Source organism: Lonchura striata, chromosome 10 (genome assembly GCF_046129695.1).
Source record: "Lonchura striata isolate bLonStr1 chromosome 10, bLonStr1.mat, whole genome shotgun sequence".
Taxonomy (NCBI): domain Eukaryota; kingdom Metazoa; phylum Chordata; class Aves; order Passeriformes; family Estrildidae; genus Lonchura; species Lonchura striata.
Window position 1 is genome coordinate 4,329,306 of NC_134612.1, and position 20,999 is coordinate 4,350,304.

General features: G+C 46.9%; 1 protein-coding gene across 5 annotated transcripts; it reads left to right on the forward strand.

The window, feature by feature from the left end:
• The first annotated feature begins 1,290 nt into the window (after window positions 1–1,290).
• Window positions 1,291–20,999, forward strand: SAP130 (Sin3A associated protein 130). 5 transcript variants are annotated; one of them, XM_021538032.1, is made up of 21 exons: window positions 1,291–1,385; window positions 1,816–1,932; window positions 2,730–2,965; window positions 3,511–3,669; window positions 4,725–4,836; window positions 6,364–6,488; window positions 7,261–7,385; window positions 7,935–8,085; window positions 8,262–8,352; window positions 8,635–8,739; window positions 9,728–9,869; window positions 10,138–10,259; window positions 12,544–12,846; window positions 13,799–13,976; window positions 15,231–15,335; window positions 16,072–16,433; window positions 17,775–18,023; window positions 18,319–18,444; window positions 19,162–19,265; window positions 19,936–20,049; window positions 20,254–20,999. In XM_021538032.1, the coding sequence occupies exons 2-21, from the start codon at window positions 1,821–1,823 to the stop codon at window positions 20,410–20,412; spliced, it is 3,180 nt and encodes a 1,059-aa protein (XP_021393707.1). In that variant the 5' UTR covers window positions 1,291–1,385; window positions 1,816–1,820; the 3' UTR covers window positions 20,413–20,999. The 5 variants fall into 5 exon arrangements, with proteins under 5 accessions (XP_021393707.1, XP_021393709.1, XP_021393708.1 ...); XM_021538034.1 differs by having other exon boundaries at window positions 17,778–18,023; XM_021538033.1 differs by having other exon boundaries at window positions 13,802–13,976.

Sequence of the window (20,999 nt, forward strand, 5' to 3'; positions counted from 1 at the left end):
TCTACCCTGTTCATGCCGGAGGGGCCGGCTCTGTGCGGGCTCCGTGCCCGGCCGCCCCCGCCGGACACGGAGGTGCAGCAGCAGCACTGCGGTCCCGGGCGGGACGCGGCAAGCCAGAAGGAAGCTGTAAATCCCGGCAGGCAGAGGGGAAGGGAATGTCTCAGGATGGGAGCTGAGCCGCAGCCCAGGCGGGTGTCCTGAGAGTGACATCGCGCCGCGACAAAGTGCTGCTGCTGGCCACAGCTTCCCCAGCGGCGCCAGCACAAACACTGTTTGTGTTCCTGTTCACAACACAAGCGCTAAGCTTTGCGGGGCACACCTAGGCATTACTTACATGTGTTCCTAACATTTCAAAGGTTTACTCCTGGTTTAGTTTTAAATCATTATTAAAACTCTGAAAGTGGCAGGTGTCTGGCTGAGTTCATTTCTAAGCCTCGAAACATGAGAAGAATACTATCTTGAAGACTGGTGGTGTTCTGATGTGTCTGTAAACAAACGCCCGGCACTGTGGGCTCTCAGGGCTGTGATGTGCGTCATCTCCCAGGTTTGGGGGGGGGGGGGGGGGGTGGTTATTATTATTACTTATATTTTTCCGTCTATCCCAGTGATAGGGGAGGGTAGGGTGCCCCGCCCCTATCCCCTTGTCCCTAACCAGGATGAGGGTTGGGGACTTCGGGGAATCCACCCCCCACCCCCTGAATTTTAGGGGGTTTGGAGTGCTAAGCCCCAGGGATCCCCAGAGCACCCACATGTCCTTGTGTCCCTTCCCAGGACTGGGAGGAGCACTTTGGGCGGGCCCCTCAGGGAGTTATGGGGGACCGCCCGAATTACGGAGGTTTTGGGATGTTTTTGGGATGCTGACTCCCGCCGTACCCTCCCCAGCGCCTTCCCGCCGTGTCTTCTTGTCACTGCCCAGACTGGGTGTTGGGGACTCTAGCGGGGAAGGGGTGGTTTGGCCGGGTGTGGAGAGCAACAGCGGGGTGCGGAGCTCGGGGTGGCGGCTGCAGGGGGTCGGCGGGGGCAGGGGCGGGTCGGTGCGCCCCGTTCTGGCGGGCGCGGCCCGGGCTGACCGCGGCCTGTCCCGCCCACCCCGCGTCTCCCCGGAGACCTGGCGGCGCGCGGCCAATGGCGCGCTCGGCAGCAGCACCGCCCCTCCCGCGCCTCGCGAGATCTGCGCCCGCCACCATCCCAGCACGGACTACATCTCCCGGCGGCCCCGCGGGGCGGGCTCGGCAGCCAATGAAACGCGGCAGCCCCGGGTAGGCGGGGCTGGCCGGGGCCAATCGGGTGCGGGCGGCTGCAGCGGCGGAAGCGGCGCTCGGCAGCGGCGGCGACGCGGGGCGACCGGCCTCAGGGACCGGCGCACGGCACCGCCCCGGGCACAGGTACTGCCGCGGCCGGCGCACGGCATCGCCCAGATCTGCGGATCGGGGGTGGCTTTGCGGAAAGGCTGCGGGTAGCGGGCGGCGTCCGCCGCTTCAGAGCGCGACGGCGGCGGGGAGGGGGGGTGGAGCGAGCCTCCTGCCGGCGGAAGCGCGGCGGAGGGGGCATCGCGAAGGGACGGCGGCAGAGCAGGGCGGCGCGGCCTGGCCCGAGGCGGCGGGGCCGTCGCGCTGCCGGGCACATCCGGGCCCTGCGGCGGCGCGGCGGGGCGGGGCGGGGCAGGGCGGGCGCTGATTGGCCGGCGCCGCCCCGCCGCCATTGGCCGGGCCGGGCGCGAGCCGGGGTGGGTGGGGCCGCGGGGCCGCGCCCGGAGCGCGGGAGGGACGGAGGGAGGGAGCCGGGCCGGGCTAACGGCCGCGCTGCCGCCCGCAGGTGACATGAGCTCGCAGCAGTTCCCCCGGTCGGGCGCGCCTCCCGCCGCCCTGGGACCAGCGCCGCCGCCCATCCCCACCAGCGGCTCGGCCGGGATTATCGCCCCCGCCGCCACAGGTAAGCGCGATCCCGGCCCCGCGGCTGCCGCCTCCGGGGGCGGGCAGCGATCCCTGTACCCCGCCCCGTCCGTCGCGCTTTGCGCCGCGGGCGGGAGGAGCGAGGCGGCCCCGCGGCCGTGGCTGGAAGTGCCGAGGTTCCGCGTGGGGAGAGCACCGGGGGCAGCAGGGCGGCTGCGGCTCGGGACAGCGCCGGCAGAGCCGGGATGCGCCTTGGCATCCCTGCCCGGGGCCTGTGCGCAGGTGCCTGTCCCGCTCCGCTCGGCCCTCTGTGTTCTTAGCACAAGCGGACGTGGGAGCATCTCATGGAGCTGGAAATGGGGTGCGAACTGTGGTCCCAGCTCCTGCTGTCCCTGCCACGATGACAGGTTTCCAGAAGTGACTGGGGGGGCAGCTTCATTTTCAGGAGGTTTTATACTTGTTTTCAGCTCGCTATTCAGATACATACTGCATTAAATGTGTAGTTTTTCATGCTGTTTGATCTGGGACTTAATGGCAGTTACTTAGATAATTACTTTTCACTTGAAAGAAAAGTTGGTCCATCTGTGTTTAAAGAAGGTGTTTAGTTGGACTTCTCAGAGTTGACCCCAGGTTCCCCAACATTGCCCAACCCATCAGTTCTCAGGGGAACAGACAGAAGCAGTGCCAGAGTGCCCAGTTTTTCCATCACTGGAATATGTTTAATTCTAAGAGTGAACTTCTTAAATTCCGGTATTTCCAGTGTCTCATCTCTGACCTAGTGGGTGACCAAAGCAAACTTTGTAACGATTCTTACCTTTTTTTCCTGTTTCTCCCTAGTGAGTGACGAATCCAGTCGTGAGCCAGAAGTTGCTCCCAGGGAGCACATGGGCCCCAGTGGCTCCATCCAGCCTCGGGAGGAGAAGCAAGAGCCCGTGGTGGTCCGGCCCTACCCACAGGTCCAGATGCTGGCACAGCACCACCCTGTCCAGTCTGGTGCTCCAGTGACAGTGACAGCACCACCAGCACATTTGACTCCAGCTGTGCCACTTTCTTTTTCAGATGGACTTATGAAGGTAATGAGAGGATTCATTGGGGAAAAAAATATAATCTGTATGAGTCGGTGTTGGGAAAAAGTAAATTGCACCAAAACCTTCCCTGCTTTTTATTCTAAAGCTTTCTTTGCATGCTTCTGCTAACTGTGCAGTGCCTTGTGGTTTTGGCTGATTCAGAAGATACACTGAGGACTTGCTAGTATTTTAGCATTATTTTTGAGGGGAGTGTATTTTGTTTATCTTTGAGGAAAGCAGTGATTTCAATCCGTTTTTGAAGTCTTCCAGTGTCTCTTCAGGATATAAAGTTTATATCCAGTGTCTGTAGCACAATACCATAGCCCTGACAGAGTCCATTGATGATTCATGCCAGAACCTGCATATTTCCAGGACAAAATATGCCCTTTCTTTGTTTGGAATAACGAAATGTTCAGTGTTTTTCCTCTTCAAATATTTAGCCATGCTTGCATAAACTTTCTCCTCAGGCTTTGACCCCACAAAATGATTGCTGCTTCAACACTGAGCTCTCCTTTGAATTGCCAATGTTTCTGTTTTTCCATTTCTTGTAGCCTCCCTTGAAGCCCACCATGCCCAGCCGGCCCATTGCTCCTGCTCCACCCTCCACTCTCTCAGCTCCCACAAAGGTCCCTGGGCAAGTGACTGTGACCATGGAGAGCAGCATACCACAGGCTCCAACAATCCCTGTGGCAACTATCAGTGGGCAACAGGTCTGGTTTTTTGGTGGCTTTTCTGTTCCATCTCACTGCATGGTCAGATCAATACAAGTACAGCTGAGGTGGGCTTTTGCAGCAGGAGGGAATGTAAAGAGAGCAGGTTTCCCTGTTCAGTGCTGCTGCTTGTTGGATCAGTTCTGCTTGGACCACTAAGTTTCAGGCTTGGTTATCACTTTCTCTTTATAAAGCTGCTGATGTGTTGGGATCATCCAACTGAAATAGCACAGCCAGGCTGTGATGACAGAGCCATACCCAAAATCTGGGTCTTTCTTTAAAAGCTCCTGCTGTGTCAGTGTCACATGGAGAATTTCTACTGTAGAGAAACTGCTGGGATTCATTTTTGCAGTGTTCTTCAGTTTCTCTGGGAGGAGATCAGAAGAAACTTGTGAAAAGTTCCTGGGTTTTCACTGTTCTTAGTGAACGAGGAGTGACAAAATTTGATGGAGTCTGTGTAGATAATGGTTTTGAAATTTTTTCCCTAACTTGACTGCAGAGCCAGCCCTGTTGGTTTGAAAATAGTTTGTCAGAACACTCATTACTAAACCTCTCAGGGTTTTGTAAAGTACCTTTACATGGACTTGAATTAGTCTGGCTAAGGATGTGCAGCAATTTCAGTGGATTTAGCCTATATTAATATCCCCAGGAAGTCTAGAATTATAAAATAATAGAATTTGTTCCAGCATTTGCCAGGTTTCCACCATTCTCTCAACTTCATTGGAGAGGTATGAAACTATGCCTTAATGTCCCCAGTGCTAGAAGGGACAACTCTGTGGTTGTTTGTGGGTGGCTGCTGGGTGACTGTCAGCCAAATACCAACCATCAAAACAGAGCAGTGAAACAGAGAAGTGTCTGCATCTTCCAGTGGCAGCAGGCTCTGTAACTTTATCCTGGACAAACACCTGCCTCTTTGTCCATTCAGCTTTTAATGCATGCAGCCTTGGCACACCAAGTATTTCTCCAAGATCTCTTTTCTTTCTCTGAGGCTGAGATATGGTGATTCTGTGATTTTTGTCAACACAGCTGACTTGTTTTGTTCTTGAACTCTGCAGGGCCATCCCAGTAACTTGCATCATATCATGGCCACCAACGTGCAGATGTCCATCATCAGGAGTAGTGCTCCTGGGCCTCCACTGCACATTGGAGCTTCTCATCTGCCCCGAGGTAAAGACCCAGCTGTGCTGTCCCTGCCTTCTGTTCACAGCTCTCAGCTGCCCACACCCCTGAAACTCTCCTCACTGCTAATGCAGCTATTCCTTCAGATGTTAAAACTGCTGGCCTGATGACTGACTGCTGGCCTTTTAAGAATTATGTTGCCTTCAGCCACTTAGGGCAGCACCATGTGACAGTGTTTAAAATGCTGGCAGATACCACCACATCTGTTATTCTAATTCTTTGCTGCTAAAATAATCATCACTTTCAAGAAAAAATACCCACTCAGAGACTCACCTGCCCTGCAAAATGTCATGTACAGTCAGGGTAGCAAGTACTGCTCACCTACGGCAGGGGCACGTGGGCAGTTGTGAGGCACATTCTTATATCCCCCTGCCACAGGACCACTCGTGCATTGCTATGCATGCCAACACATCATATTGTTTGCATTTGCATTTACCTGTGAGTTAAATGCTGGTGATAACTACAGGCTCTTGTTTCCCAGCATTTTGGATGCTACAGCTTGTAAAACCAGAGATCAGCCCCTTAAAGCAGCCCTGTGCTCAGTACAGCCTGTCAGATTTCTGACTGCAGCTTTGCTTTCAAAGTCATTTGGGTTAGGTTTGCAGTTCAGCTTTAAATTGATTTGAATTCCATGTACCATTCGTCAATTTTATTTCCTTTTATGCTCAATGTTATTTGCTGACTCGCTCAAGAAAAATAAATTGATGTGAGCAAAAACATAATCTTCTTTAACTAGAGCAGGTGGAAGGACTGTGGAGGTTTATCTGTAGCTACAGTAGTGTTGTTCACCTGATTCTGAGGGGACAGCTGCCACAGACTTGGACACACAGTACACATTTTCTTTTTTTCCCTGCTCTTTTTTTCTGGGTTTGAATATTAAATTTTGAAATAGTAATTTCCATGGAGGACATGTACAGAAGGTATGCAATCCAGTCCATCATCTGATTGCAAGGCTATTTGCCTGCTACTGTGATTTGTTATGATCAGGAGTCATGAGACAGGAGACAAACTAATCAATTGCAGGTTTAAATGGTGTGAAGTTCTGGTCTTGTGTTTTTAGGGGGAAGTGTAGCTGTTTGTTTTGTTTGGTGTAGTGTTTCCTTGTTCTTTTGGTTTCCTTCTTTTGCAAGTGTATTTTTCTTCTGAACTTCATCAGCTGCAGTGAGATCATTGCTGGTATCAGGTGATTTATTTACACATTGGCCCAGTAATCCAACTGAATTACTTCTACTGACTTCCATAGCTTGGCATAAGAAAACATGGGATTTGCAATATAAGGCTGTTATAGGGGAATAAAAAATACCTCTAAAGCAAATTAATTTAAAATAATACCTTATCCCTCCACACATGCTGTTGTAAACCTTATGTAAATTTGTTGAAAGCCTTCTTTTTACACCAACATCACATGAACTGCCCTGAGTAAGAAATGCATTAGAACTGAAATATCAGCTGATGTCAGGGTCTGTTTGTGGTTGTGATGGAGCTGAATTTTAACACTCTTGGTTTCTCCCCCAGGTGCAGCAGCTGCTGCAGTGATGTCCAGTTCTAAAGTGACCACAGTCCTGAGACCAGCCTCCCAGTTGCCAAATGCAGCTGCAGCCCAGCCAGCAGTTCAGCACATCATCCACCAGCCAATCCAGGCAGGTAGCAGCCAGGCAGCTCTGCACACGGCTGAGCCCTGCTCCAAACACTTCCTGTAATGTAGAACCTCTAACTGCCTGTGCACTGGGCTGCACCTACTGTCAGCTCTCTTCCAAGCCTGTTTTCTGTATTTCCTTCATAGACTTGGTGGGTTTTAATCTGTCTCCAAAGTGCCTAGAAACTGGGAAGACCATTTCATGCAGACATGCTGAAAGTTGTAAAGTTTCAAAGTCTGAAAAATCTGGTACAATGGGCTGATGATTTATTGTTCAGTACATGAATTGATGTAGATTTTTTGAAACTTTACTATAATACGCTTCTCTATATCTTAATTTTTGTACATGTATCAGGAGAAGATGGTAGATCTTATCTCCCTACAACAGTGTTCAGCCCTAGGATAGAGGGTTAAAAATCTTCCCACTGTGCTTTTACTTAGGATCCAAATCACCTCTAACCTCATGTGTACTGGAATTCCTTTTCATTCTGTAGGGAACTGATCTTTGAGGTTTTTCCTAAAGACCTTCAAGGGATCCAGTCTTGTTAACTTCGTTGCTTACTGGTTCCTGTGCTGTATGTGTGTTGAAAACCAGGACAGTTCTGCTTAGGAGCTTGTAGGGCAATTCAGGAGGACTGGAAATGTCTCAGAATGCCAAAACTTAGTGTTGAGGTGTAGGGAAGCCAGTTTTAATCAAGGAACTCGGAGTTGTTCTCTAAACAGCAGAATTTCCTTCCTGAATGTTCTCTGTTTGACACTTTTTTGTTTTTCAATAGTCTCGTCCTCCTGTGACAACTTCAAGCACTATTCCTCCTGCAGTGGTGGCAACTGTCTCGGCCACGAGAGCTCAGTCCCCTGTTATAACCACAACAGCAGCACATGCCACAGAGTCAACCCTCAGGTAAAACCTACAGAAACTCTATATTTGACAGAAATTGCAGCAAGGGGAAATGTTAATCAGCCAGAGCTGATAATCCTCTACTTATGGGATGATATAAAATCAAAATAGTAATGCTTGCACAGTGCAAATCCTTGCAGTTATGTGAATAAAAATGTGTACAAGCATGAACTGCTGCTCTGTGTTAGGAGAAGGAGAGACCTTAATGAATCACTTTTGGAGTCCTGTCCCAGACAGCAGAGTTTGTGTTGCAGGAACTTGTGGGTATTTGGCCTATATTTTTTACAAAGACACAGAGAAAAGTGATACATGAATGCTGAAATTATGTTCAGCTGATAAGAGTTATGATAAGACTGCCCTCCTGGCTGGGCACATAGTGCAGATGGGGACAGAAGAGCGTAGCTCAGAGTCCTTATGTTGCTTTTGCTGTGACTGACAGCAGCGCTGCTGTCACCGGGGAGGAGCCTGGGGCCTGATGTGTGTGCCTGTGATGTGTGTTCCATGCTCGGTGTCCTGAGGGTTGTGTTGATGATTGCTGTTGTTGCTCTGCAGCCGCCCCACGCTGTCCATCCAGCAGCACCCCCCTTCTGCAGCCATCAGCATCCAGCGGCCGGCGCAGCCGCGGGACACGGCCACGCGCATCACGCTGCCCTCGCACCCTGCCATCGGCGCCCAGAAACCGCAGCTCCACACCATGGCCCAGGTAACTGCGGGCAGCAAAACCCTCCTGCTGCTCTTGAGAGTTGCTCACAGCTTGCAGGCTAAGATTACACTTTGGAGAAGAGTTAGTGTTCTGTACGGTCAGCACAAGGTGATTCCATAGTAACTATAGATGTTAAATGTAGTAGTTTTCTAACTCTAAGCATTTTTTTTTCATAGAAAACCATTTTCAGTACTGGTACTCCAGTGGCAGCAGCAACTGTGGCACCTATTTTGGCAACAAATACCATTGCTTCAGCAACCACAGCTGGTGAGTATTCATAATGCTGTTGTGGGAGCATCATGAGGGCTGGGGTTTGTTGCTTTCTGTTGGCTTTCTTATTTGAATTTAGAATCCAATCATTTCTGAGCAAATCTTTTTTCATGGTAAAGACTGCATTTGGAGGTGCATGAACAGGCTCAGGAGTGAAATTATTGAGTTTCTCAGGGAGGTTGTCTGGTTTGGGGGTTTTGCCCTCTTTAGGATATGGATACAGTGGCATGGTAGGGCACCAAAGAAAGATCTCCCACTAAATTTGTTTTTTTCTTTCAGGTTCTGTATCTCACACCCAAGCGCCTACAAGTACCATTGTTACCATGACAATGCCCTCACATTCTTCCCATGCTACAGCTGTCACGACCTCAAACATCCCAGTTGGTGAGTGATTGGAGTTCTCAGAAAAGTGAAATTTTTCTCTGTGTGCTGGAAGTGTTTGTGCATGTTAGCAAATTAAGGAGGGAAAGAAAATCAGTTCAAACTGGGAGAAACCAAATAACAGGTCTGCTATTCTAATTTTTTTTAATGTCAGGAAGAAATAGATGTTTTAGGAGGAGCAGGCAATAAAATGGCTCATTTACTTTCTCTGTTGAATTTTTAGACAAACTTGGGCCTTTTGGCATTTCAAAACCTGCATTGGATACTCTAAAAGTTTTAAGTGCTTGGTGATAGACTGGTTTTCATAGTTGATTTTCTGAGTTACTTCATGTGCTTCTTGGGGTATTACGTGTAGCTTAGCTGTATTTGATTAGTGTGTTCACTTGAATGTAAAACACAAAGACTTAAAGGTGGGAATTTAATTTGCCTGGATGTGGAATGAGCCTGAGATGTTTCCTACAGAACTGTATAAATTTCCTTTTGTTTTCCTGCTGACCTCCTTGTTCTTTTGAAATCTTGTAATCTCTTCTCCAACCATAAATTGAAATTGAGTGAAATTGTATCTCATACTGCATCAGTGTTCCATGTAAAGTTCTTGTAGGTGTTCTCTTCCTTTTTGTGGCCTTTGTCCACTTGGTCCCATGTTGCTTGATCTCTGCTTTCAAAACTCAGATAACTTGTTCTTGACATCAGAATGGTTTGGGCTGATCCTAAAAAAAATAATCTAATCTTAATCTTTGTTAGCAAGTATCATTTATATATGTGTTTAGAATATCCATCCATTCTGATATCAATTGATGAGAAATGCTTTGCTCTTCTTTTTCTTTTGGTCTTTTGTGGGTAGGAAATAATTTATGGATAGTGTGGGTTGTTTTGGGTTGAGAGGGAAGGGAGTAGTGTTGGTTGTTTTGTTTGACAAGGTTATTGATCTTGCTTTGCACTGTTTACTAGCCTTTGACTGTCAATTGATGACATGTTTGTCTTTATGCAGCTAAAGTGGTTCCCCAGCAAATCACTCACACTTCTCCCCGGATCCAGTCTGACTACACAGCAGAGAGGAGCAACCTCATACCTCTGTCCAGCCACCGGGCATCTCCAAACCCAGTAGCCATGGAAACCAGAAATGACAACAGGTGGGCAGAACTAACAGCTCTACCAATGAGAAAGAGTGTGAGTAGGGTGTGAGAGCCTTGCTGCTTTTCTGTGTTCTGCTGTGGTGGAAATAACATTGTAAAAACCAAGGGAGGGATGGAATTTGGTCATTCTGAATCAGTCTTGATAGTTGAGGTAATTGGTAGCTTATGACAGATGAGATTGGAAAGCACAGGGAGTGCTAAAGGGCAGGGGTTGAAGGTTACCTGTTGAATCCTGTGTAACACTTGTTCTCTTTGATGCCTGTAGGCAGTCGGTGCCTGTCCAGTTCCAGTATTTCTTACCTACCTACCCCCCTTCTGCCTACCCTCTGACTGCCCACACCTACACCCCCATCACCAGCTCCGTGTCCACCATCCGCCAGTACCCAGGTAAGCCCAGCTTGGGGCAGGCAGCCTCGGCTGCTTTGCTGAGCTTGCAGCTTATGGTTGTGCTCTAGTGATGGAAGGAACTAAAAGGATTTTGCTTGACTCTGACATTTAGTCACAAAAAGTCTCTGATTATTTGTTGACAGAGGGGAAAACTCGTGGACAAGGGCTGCTGAGCTACAGAGCCTACTAAATCCAGCTAATAACAGTTTTTTTCAGGAGTTTCATATTTGATATCTCAGGGGCTCTGTGTCTATAAAAGTTTTGAGAATACAAATCAAAACAGTTTGGCTCCTCCAAACCAACTCTTTGGTGTATCTTCATTCCCTGGTGTTCTGATAAGCTCTTTTAATATCTTTTCACATGAATGCACAGTTTGAGAGAGAAACTTGAAGTAAAAAGAGAAACTGATTTGCATTGCTCACCTGTGTTAGTGTTCTGTTGAGAAATTAATGTATCTGAACAGTCGCAGTAATTTGCAGTCAAAAAAATTATGCACAACCCAAACTTACGTCATTCTGTGACAAAATTTGGAACACTTTTACCTTACCAGGTTTTTTAGGGCTGTTCTCTATAATGTGATAATTTCCACTATCCAGACTGCAAGAACATGCACAATGTGGATTTTCATATCTGTGTCTGCTGGCAGCATGATACCTGTGAACAGTAGAGAAGAAGTTTAGAGGACTGGGAGGTGGCAAAGCCCATTTCTTGAATGGGAAAGTGTGGAATCTTTAGGTTGAGAAGGTTAAGATCATCAAATCTAACCATTAATCCAGCACTCCTAAAGCCACCACTAAACCATTTTCCCAAGTGACACATTTTTAAATCCACTGCCAGGCATGGGGACTCCACCACTTCTCTGAGCAGACTGTGCCAGGGCTTACCAACCCTGTATATGAAGAAGTCATTCCTAATATCCAATCTAAACCTTCCCTGACAGAACATAATTGCTCACAGTCAAGGGTTCCAGTTCTGGAAGCATACTGGGGTGGTGGTAGGCTAATGGTCATTTGTATAAATGCAGATGTATGTTCTTCATCAGGAGCTTATTGACAGAGATATTTTACTTAATTAACTTGCTAAATTGACTTATAGAATCCATGTAGGTATTAATTATGGCAGCTGGTGGTGGCAACTTAGAGCATTCAGGGTATGAGGAGGAAGGTACATCTATGCTGCGCACAACTGGGTGAGGGACAGAGGATACGATCTTCTTAAAAGATCATTGAGATAAGGAGAGTTAATGCAGAATTTTGGAGGAAGAATGTTGGTATTCCAAATGCTGACTGTGTTTTATTTAGTATTCTAAAAGGATTTTGTTGAATAGAAAGTTTTGCAACAGCAGTGTTTTGACTAAGAGAATAAATGTGCCACACTTTCTACAGAGCAATTTTCAGGGACCTGGTTTCAGTTTTTGATGCCTGTTTTTAGAGTGTCTTTTCAGCACAAGAACTTGATGGAAATCCTGTGACAATGATCAAACCAGCTTGTTCTGCATTGTTAGCAAGCAAGGCCATTGTTGGCAAGTTCACACTTGCATTCTGTGTGTGGCTGCAGAAATCCTGGTGCAGCTCTGCAGAGCCTGGAAATCTGGAGATCCAGGGTCTGCAAGTGGCCCAAAAGTATTATTTAAGTGCTGCAGGAGAGAACTGTAATACACTGTATAGTGGATTTGAAAAGTGCAATCAGCAGTTTAGAGCTGTGAATTTATTTAAATGACTGAGCTACTTAGAGAAGGTGTATTGTTGGGAACATTGTTCTGCCACTAAAAGATAATTGTGTTCATTTGAGTTGTGGGATCCAGCCTGTAACTGGATCCCTGTTATATCTGGCCTGTTCTGAGGCCAGATGAGGTTGTGTTCAACTTCAGAGTTGAGCCAATTTCAGACCATAAGAAATGACTTAGGTTTCTGATTACTTTTAACCTATTTTTTAAGCAGGGAAAAATGCCAAGTGTTGGTACTTATAAGCACTGTAAAATACGATAGTGAGCAAAAATAGAGTGCAGCATTCTGAGACTGTAATTTGAACCCACCTAAAAGCAGAGTTAAACTGCTCTTTTCTCTCTTGCTGCAATTAGAAATAAAAAATGGAATTAAAATCAACAGTAATTAATTCCTCTGGCAGACAATCTTCTCTACTCTCCTATTTACTACTGCAACAAGCAGACTGGCAAATTAATTTTTCAAAGCAGAAAAAATGTATGTGAAAAGCTAATATTTGAGCAAGAGGTGTTAGGGGGAACTGAGGTGACCTGCTGCTGAGGTGTCTGTGCTGCTCCCAGTTTCAGCCCAGGCGCCCAACTCGGCCATCACAGCTCAGACCGGTGTGGGAGTGGCCTCCACCGTGCACCTGAACCCCATGCAGCTGATGACAGTGGATGCATCTCACGCCCGGCACATCCAGGGCATCCAGCCTGCCCCCATCAGTGCCCAGGGCATCCAGCCAGCACCCATCAGTGCCCAGGGCATCCAGCCAGCACCCATCGGGACCCAGGGACTGCACCCTGCTGCACCCATGGGCGCGCAGGGGCTGCAGCCAGCACCCATTGGTGCCCAGCAGCCACCGGGCGACACCAAGACCTCCGGTAAGAGCAACCGGCCAAGCCCTCGCTTCAGAGCGAGACAGAGCAGCTGAGCTGCTGTCCTGCACATTTGGCTCTGACTGATGATGTTGTTACAGTCTCTGTGGACACTGAATACATCCATGCACATATTCTCCCAGCAAAACTTGCTGGCTGTTTCTGAACTGTTTTATTTTTAAAGTGTGCTGGGTGCAGCCTGTGGGTAGCCTTGGATTGGTTACTTCAGTGGAAAAGACTGGTAGTGCCTGAGCTTAAACAAATGCCTTCAGTAAGGCCTTGTAGGAGAAGTAATTTACAAGTGAGTGATGTTCTCCAGCTGTGCATTAGATCCCAGGAGTAATTAGAGTACAGCCAGGTGCCTTCTGCTGTTGGTAACCTGATCTTGAGCTGTGACAGAAACCATCTTTCATTATAAGTGATTGGTCTGATGAAGCCCCAAGAACTTACTGGAGGAATGGGATATGCTGTTACATAACTGGCAAGCATTGCACAGTGACTTCCTGGCTGTCCACATGCTCTGCATCCCTCAGTTGACCAAACAGGCTGTGGCAGAAGGTCAGAATGCAAACACAGCTGATGTCACGTACATACAGCTGGCATGTGTTGGCATGTGGGCTCTATCAGAAGTGTTGCTCTGTTGACCCAATTGTGTTGGTGATCTCCCTAGTGATTTCTGCCTTTTCCTTGTCTTCTGGAAAGATTATTTTCCTAGGAGTGGTTGTTAGGTAGGAAGTAGTTTCTGTCTTCCCTGCAGAAGGTTCAGTGATCAGATTGGTCGTGGTAAAGGCACTGCTTACAAAGGAGTCTGAAGGCACTGCAGTTAGAGACTGAGGGACTCAGAGAATGGACAACATATGCACTGCAAACACCTGCTTTGTCATCACATTCCCTTAAGTAACTGCTGCTTTCCACTCTCTGTTTTTGTCTCTGCTGTGTCCATGTCCATCCTTCCCAGCAGTAGTCTTGGCAGATGGAGCCACCATTGTAGCCAATCCTATTAGCAACACATTCAACACTGCATCTGCAGCAACTACAGTTGTGCAAACCCACAACCAGAGTGCCAGTGCCAGTGCTCCAGCTCAGGGCTCCTCCCCACGCCCGAGCATCCTTCGCAAGAAACCAGCCACGGATGGGTGAGTGGAACTGAAGGTGATGCATGTTGGCAATTCTGTGCAATCCAGCCCAGCCAAATGGAACTATTTCAGTGGAGATAAGGAATACTCCAGCAGATTATTTAGTCAGCAATGGTTGCAAGTAACCTGCTGATCAGTGAAACAGTTCTTTTCCTCCCTCGGGGCAGGATATAGTTTTCTGTAGTGTCAGTAATAAAATGAGGAGCGTTTGTCTCCTAGGTCTTGAAAGTGACCTTTTTGAGAGAAAGTGGATTTGAGGCTTTCTTGGTTAGTGTGATAAGAAGAAAGAGTTCATAGTCTACTAAAATTAGAATTGGGTGCTTTTTCTTCAATGCTTTTCTTGGAAGAATATGTGGATAAGTGGAATGGATAGGATTAGTACCCTGCTGTGAAATCTGATGAGGAAAAAGGGAGGGAGTAACTTAAACTCTTAAAATATTTTATGTTGCCTGTCTATTTTTAAATACCTTAATAAAGAGGCAAGAGACAGCTTTAGAATTAACAATGCATTTCCTCCCATGCATTTCATAGCAACTGAAAATGTGTGGTATTAATGTGTCCTGTGAGATTAAAATTGCATACTTTTTATGTGGGTGGAAACTTTTTTTAAGCCAGAGAAGCTGCCAGCTGTAAAACTGAAAGAGAAGTTAAAGAGTCAAGTACATCACTAAAGACTGTTTCCATTTGAGAGATTGTTTATTTTGGATAGCAATTTGACTTTCAGTCTCACAGGAGACTAAATAGTCTCTAAAAGACCTTAATCAGCCTTATCATCCTAATATCCATACTCAGGCCTTGTGGTCCTGGAATCAGGCTCTGACAGTCAGGTCCAGCTAAAGGAAGCAGATGCCCATGTGAGCACTGTTTGTCTCCAGATGATTTGCTCAGTCTTGAAGCAGGAGTGCTGGACAGCAGCATGGCCAGACCTCTCTGTCCACTGCTGGAGTCTGGCAGTTGCAGCAAAGTGTTCTCACTGACAGGATGAAAGTAAAGCTGGCATTCTTGGAAAATCCCTAAATTGGGTGAGACTAGGCCAGAGCAACTAGTCTTTTATTTTAAAAGAAAATAAAATACCTAATTTGAAAAGTAAAATGAGACTCTTTGTGTAGCAAATGGTTACACTGAATACAGAGAGCAGTGCTACAGCCATAACTCCTGTCCTGGTTTGTGTAAGAGAGCTGTTTTCTTTGCTCTCAGGGGTGTTTGTCTTTGCACCAGGGAGGTGGGAACCCTAGATCTGTCTGTCTCTTTCAGGCTGGCAGTCCGGAAAAGCTTAATTCCCCCTCAGCCACCTGAAGTGGCCAGCACACGTGTGGAGAGCACGATGCGAAGCACATCTGGATCACCAAGGCCTGCTGGGTAAGACTTTAGGAAACAGCCAGCTGCAGTAGAATAGTTCCATTATATTTGTTTGAGCTGTGTTCTTTGGCTATTGGAGCATTTGTCTGTCTTTTGGGAAACAATCTATTTTGAATTTGTGACAAACTCAAACAGCCTTGACAAATTCTGCTGTTTGTGAAGCTGAGGAAATTACCTTTAAAAGTTGTGGTGATGAGCTTTCACAGAAACAAACAAAAACCCTCTGCTAGTGTACGGGGAAATAGGCCTCAAAACTTTTTTCTATAGTACTTGAAAATTAATCCTGAGGAAAGGTAAATGCAACTTCTGCCCTTCTTCACTTGAGTTCAGTGGCTTTACTATTTGTTGTTTTGTGACTGTAAGCCACAGTGGGAGCTCCTGCAGAGGATGGAGCCAGTAGAGTTTTGGGTTAAATTTCCTCTTGGCTGCCTTGTAAAACTGTTTTGATCCTTTTACAAGTATTTTGAAGTTACCTGGAATTAGTCATGAGATTTGTTTGTCACAGCAAATAGAAAAAAGTAGTATCTGTAATCAATACAAAAGATTAGAAAGGGAGAGGAAAAGGAAATATAAATGAGATTAAGCCTTCTCCTGATGTTAAACACTATACTGCACCAGGTGGGTGCAGGAAAAACTGAATAGTCTGACTGCAGTTTGGCTTGTTCCTTTTGTGCTGGGTGCTCACAACCCGAGATACAGTTCACTTCACTTCTCTTTGCTTTTATTTGTGCTACAGTGGCAAGCCAAAGCCTGAAATCCACGTGTCCATGGCCACTCCAGTGCCTGTGTCTATGGAGGCGGTGTGTAACCAAGGTGGTGAGCAGCCCACCATCACGGTGCCCCCGAGCTCCCAGCAGCCGCCCTCTGCCATCCCCACCATCATCGCCGCCGCCAGTCCCACCTCCCAGCCTGCAGCAGCCCTGTCCAGCATCCCAGGAGCTGTGGCAGCTGCTCCACCCACCTCCACCACCATCGTGGCAGCTCCTGCTCCTCCATCCACCATGAGCGGGGCCCTGTCAGCAGTGCTGGGCCCTGTGGTACCAGAGATCAAAATCAAAGAGGAAATGGAGCCTATGGACATCATGCGACCGGTATCTGGTACGTGGCTGGCAATCGTCAGGTTGCTTTTTTAGGTTTTGAAACAGTGGAGGAATTAGGAGGGTTTTTCAACAGTTTCATCTTGAAAATGAAAGGCCATCTCTTTCACAGAGCACCAGAGTTCCCATATGCTTTATAAAGATCTTTTTTGCCTTTATCCTAATCTCCCATGAAATCACTTCTTATTGTGGCTGCTTTGTTCATGTCCAAATGCACCAAATCCAAAGAGTCTGTGTGAACTCCTTGACTAAAATGCTCATGCTCAGCAGGGGTACCAACATATTATGGAGCAGCTCAGTTGAATTGTTTGTTTACAAATCCTACTGTTTAGGTCCAGTGGCCTTTTTTGTATGTGAGGAATTCATGGCCAGAGTACAACTTCCTAGGGCCCTCATGTGATTCATGCATATCTTTCTCTAGAACTTTTCAAAATGTTCATTATATTGTCTTACTTACCAGCTTGGCCATAGTTGCTATCAAATGGCATGGTCAGTAAATTCAGATACATATGGATCTTACTGGGCACTGTGTAGTGGCAAAGTGATAGGAATGCATCCCACATTCATGGGTTTCAGAGTTCAGGTTTAGCTGTTGGTTTTATCACTCTCCTTGAAGCTGTGTGTTGTCCTGTGAGAAGGCATCTCCTTGCTAGAGATGTGTCTGGAGCATGGGCAGATAGCATCAAGCTCTTTGAGGTTCTTCTGTCTCTTCCTGGCATTTGTGGCCAAATTGTCAAGAGATCCCATCCCAGAAATTTTGTGCTGCAGTCTTAGTCATGGCTGATTGTCCTTCCAAGTTCAGGGAGTGTTCCCTCAGACTACCTGCCACACTGCTGCCAGCTGCACAGGTGTGTTGGTGCAGTGACCTGCTGAGCAGTGCTCAGGGCTTGGCAGTACAAGCAGACTCCTGCAAGCAGAGTGCAGCAGTCCTGCTTTGATTCCATCTGACTCTCCTGTCAGATTCCATCTGACTCCTGTCATGAGAGAGTAGAGATTTGCTTACTCGGACAGTGACCTGTGCTGGTGCACATACAGAGAGGTTTTTTACAGTAACACAGACAGATGTTAGCATGACTCCTTTTTGTAACATTGAACTAACATAAGCTTCAAATACAAAGCAACTGAGAGACAATTGGCTCTGCTCTCATTCTTTATGTATATGAGACACTCAAGACTTTAGGTTTGTCCTAGTAATTACTGCTGGCTTAATATCTGGCCTGTTGGTGCACATCACACCCCTCACACTGTGCTGAAACAGGACCTACTGTTGGAGGTAGCGTTCAAACAGTGCCTTATCTTCCCACTGCTGATGGTTTGGTTTCTTCTCTTTCCTCCCTCTCAGCAGTCCCTCCTTTGACTACAAGTACTGTGTCTCCATCTTTGGCACTGCTGGCCAACAATCTTTCCATGCCTCCAAGCGATTTGCCACCTGGTGCCTCACCAAGGAAGAAACCCCGTAAGCAGCAGCATGTCATCTCCACAGAGGAAGGGGACATGATGGAAACAAACAGCACTGATGATGAGAAATCCACTGCCAAAAGTTTGCTGGTGAAGGCAGAGAAGAGAAAGTCTCCTCCAAAGGAGTATATAGGTAATGATATCTTTGATGTCTTTGTTCTTATTTAGGGGTCTGTATTTTCTCTTCTGTTTGTTTCTCGGAGAAGGTGCTCTGTCACATTCTCACTTCCTAAATATGAACAATAGAGAATCCAAGTATCTGCTCCTCACCACTTTTTGTATAGGGCTGGGAAAATGTCAGGAAAAAGGAATTTTCTCAACACATCATTTTGTATGAGGCAGCACTTACTGATCTGCTGCTGGAGTTCTTGTGGATGATGACCTGCTTTCACTCCTGGATGATGATGCAGTTCTGGTTCCTTTTGTAGATGAGGAAGGCGTGAGATACGTCCCCGTGCGTCCCAGGCCGCCGATCACGCTGCTGCGTCACTACCGCAACCCCTGGAAAGCTGCTTACCACCACTTCCAGAGGTACAGCGACGTCCGCGTCAAAGGTCAGTCTGTGCCTGGAGCGGAAGGGAAGGGAAGGAGGCTGCACTGAGTCAGCTGTGGTTCTGTAAATGAAAACATGGTGTGGTTATTGATGGATCTGCTTCTGTGCACTGATAGAAACTTGCTCACAAAAGGGATCCTCATAAAAGCGACGTGCTGGGGTGATAGGCTGCAGCTCAATGTTCTCATTTGCCACCTAACGCCAGTTTAATCAGAGACAGTCTATATTTAGTGTAACTAGTCTTGTCAAGTAACAAATGGGCTTTTAAAGGAGACTTTTTTACCTAATACAAGGAAATCAGAGATCAGATACTGTCTTCCAGACTTTTCAACTAGTATTTTAAAAATTTTAAGCAGACTGGGTTTTCACAACTGTGCAAATAGATCTAGGAGAGAGTAAAAATAATACAGGATGGACCACTTACTTGTTTGTGCCAGGTGTTTGAAACATTGAGCACTACCTTCTTTAAATTAGAAAAAAAAGGGTTATGATATAATCTTTCTGAAAGTACAGATAACCTGTTAATTAGTGACAGGAGCAGTCAGGTGCATAGCAGATGGGAAGTCACTTTCCTGTCTGAATCAAAATGCTGCTCATTTTAATTTATTAGGTTGTAAGGGGAGCAGAACTTGGGTTATTATTTTATTATTATTTGAGAGGAGAGGTCTGGCCAGCACCTGAAATTTGAGTACTGTATTCTTGTGTTTCCCGGCGACAGAAGAGAAGAAGGCCATGCTGCAAGAGATTGCCAACCAGAAGGGCGTGTCCTGTCGTGCACAAGGGTGGAAGGTCCATCTCTGTGCAGCGCAGCTACTACAGCTGGTAGGTGCATGGGGCTTGGAGCTTCCTGCAACTTGGGGGAACATGAAGCTGTGTAAGACAGGAGGACATTCTTACAAACTCAGTACATTGGGATTCCCTAAAGGAGCTGGTGTGTAGTGCCCAAAGGGAGTGGGACATGCTTTCCCCTTTCTCAGGAATGTGGCATAAGTGGCTTGGAAACTTGGAGTGTTGGTTTTGATCCAGACATAAGAGCTGATGTATTTTGTACAGATGATCAAAACTGGCAACTCCCTCCTGCTGATGCACAGGTCTGAAGAAGCGTCTGTTTGGGATGGTGCGGCTGATCTGAGGAGGCAGCACTGATCCACATTCCTGGATGCTTCTGTTTCAGGTTGGGGGTGAGGTAGGTGCTCTGCATTTTAGCACCAAACTCCCCAAAACCTCTGCATTCCTGGAATAGTACTGTGAGCAGTAGGGGAAGCAGTTGTGGTAGGATCCATGTTTCTTCAGAAGAGGAGCAATCCTGTAAAACAGGATTTTAAAAGAAACAATAGTGCCACATTTTGTCAGAGGCTCCATCTTCTGAATCACTGACAAGAGCAGCTGAGAGGGGAATGGATTATCACTGGTTCTGTGTAGCTTTGTTAACATGGGCGAGTGTTTGTCAGCTTGGCAGTGACCCTTCTCATGAAGGGCTGATGTCTTTTAGACAAACCTGGAGCACGATGTGTATGAGAGACTGACTGCCCTGCAGGAGGGACTCATTCCTAAGAAAAAGGCAGCAACAGATGATGACCTGCATCGAATCAATGAACTGATACAGGTAGGTCCTGCAGCCTCTCAACCCAAAACCATACCCTTAGTTACATGGCATCCTACCGCTGTTAGTAAAAGCCTGAAGCTGAGCTAAAAACCCCCATGTGGGTTCACTTCCTGTGTCACCAGTTACAAGGGGCACAAGTAGGGAAATGGGAAGGCATTGCTTAGAGCACTCATTCTGTGGTTCATGACAAGTGTTTCCTTTCAGGGGAACATGCAGAGATGTAAACTCGTGATGGATCAAATCAATGAGGCTCGAGACTCCATGCTAAAGGTCTTGGATCACAAGGATCGTGTTTTGAAGCTTCTAAACAAGAATGGAACTGTCAAGAAAGTGTCCAAATTGAAGCGAAAGGAGAAGGTTTGAACACAGACTAATGACTTTGGAAATGGAGAACGTGTACAGAATGCAGCTGAACCTTTTTGTAGTTTGGGTTTATTTTTAAGCAGAGCATCAGAATAAAAAAGGATGAGTTTAGGGAACAGATGGACATGTGAAGCCTGGTGACCTGAAGGGATTGTCCTTGATCTTGTCATAATGAACAAAGATTTCTCTCAGGCTCATCCCTTTTTAAAGGGCCAAGCTTCCAGCAGAGGAAATGGCACCTCTTTCAGTTACCCTATTCAGTTCTCATTCTGTCCTTCCAGTGTCTAAAGCAGCCTTCTTAAACCAGTGCCACTGCACTAGGGGATCTGCCACAGAGAATCTCCCAACAGCTCAGAAGCCCTAGCTGTCAAGAATTAAAAAGAAAAAAAAAAAAGGAAAAAAAGGGGGGAGGGAGGGACAAAATAATCATTTCAAAGTGATATTGTAGTGTCTGTGTCTGTGTTGGTGCTCTGGGATACTTGTGTTGAGGTACCTCTTGCAACAGAGGTGCTGTAGCTGGTGTAATGTTAATTGTACGTACCACATACATCCTGACAACATGAATAAAGGAATTGGAGGGTTTTGTA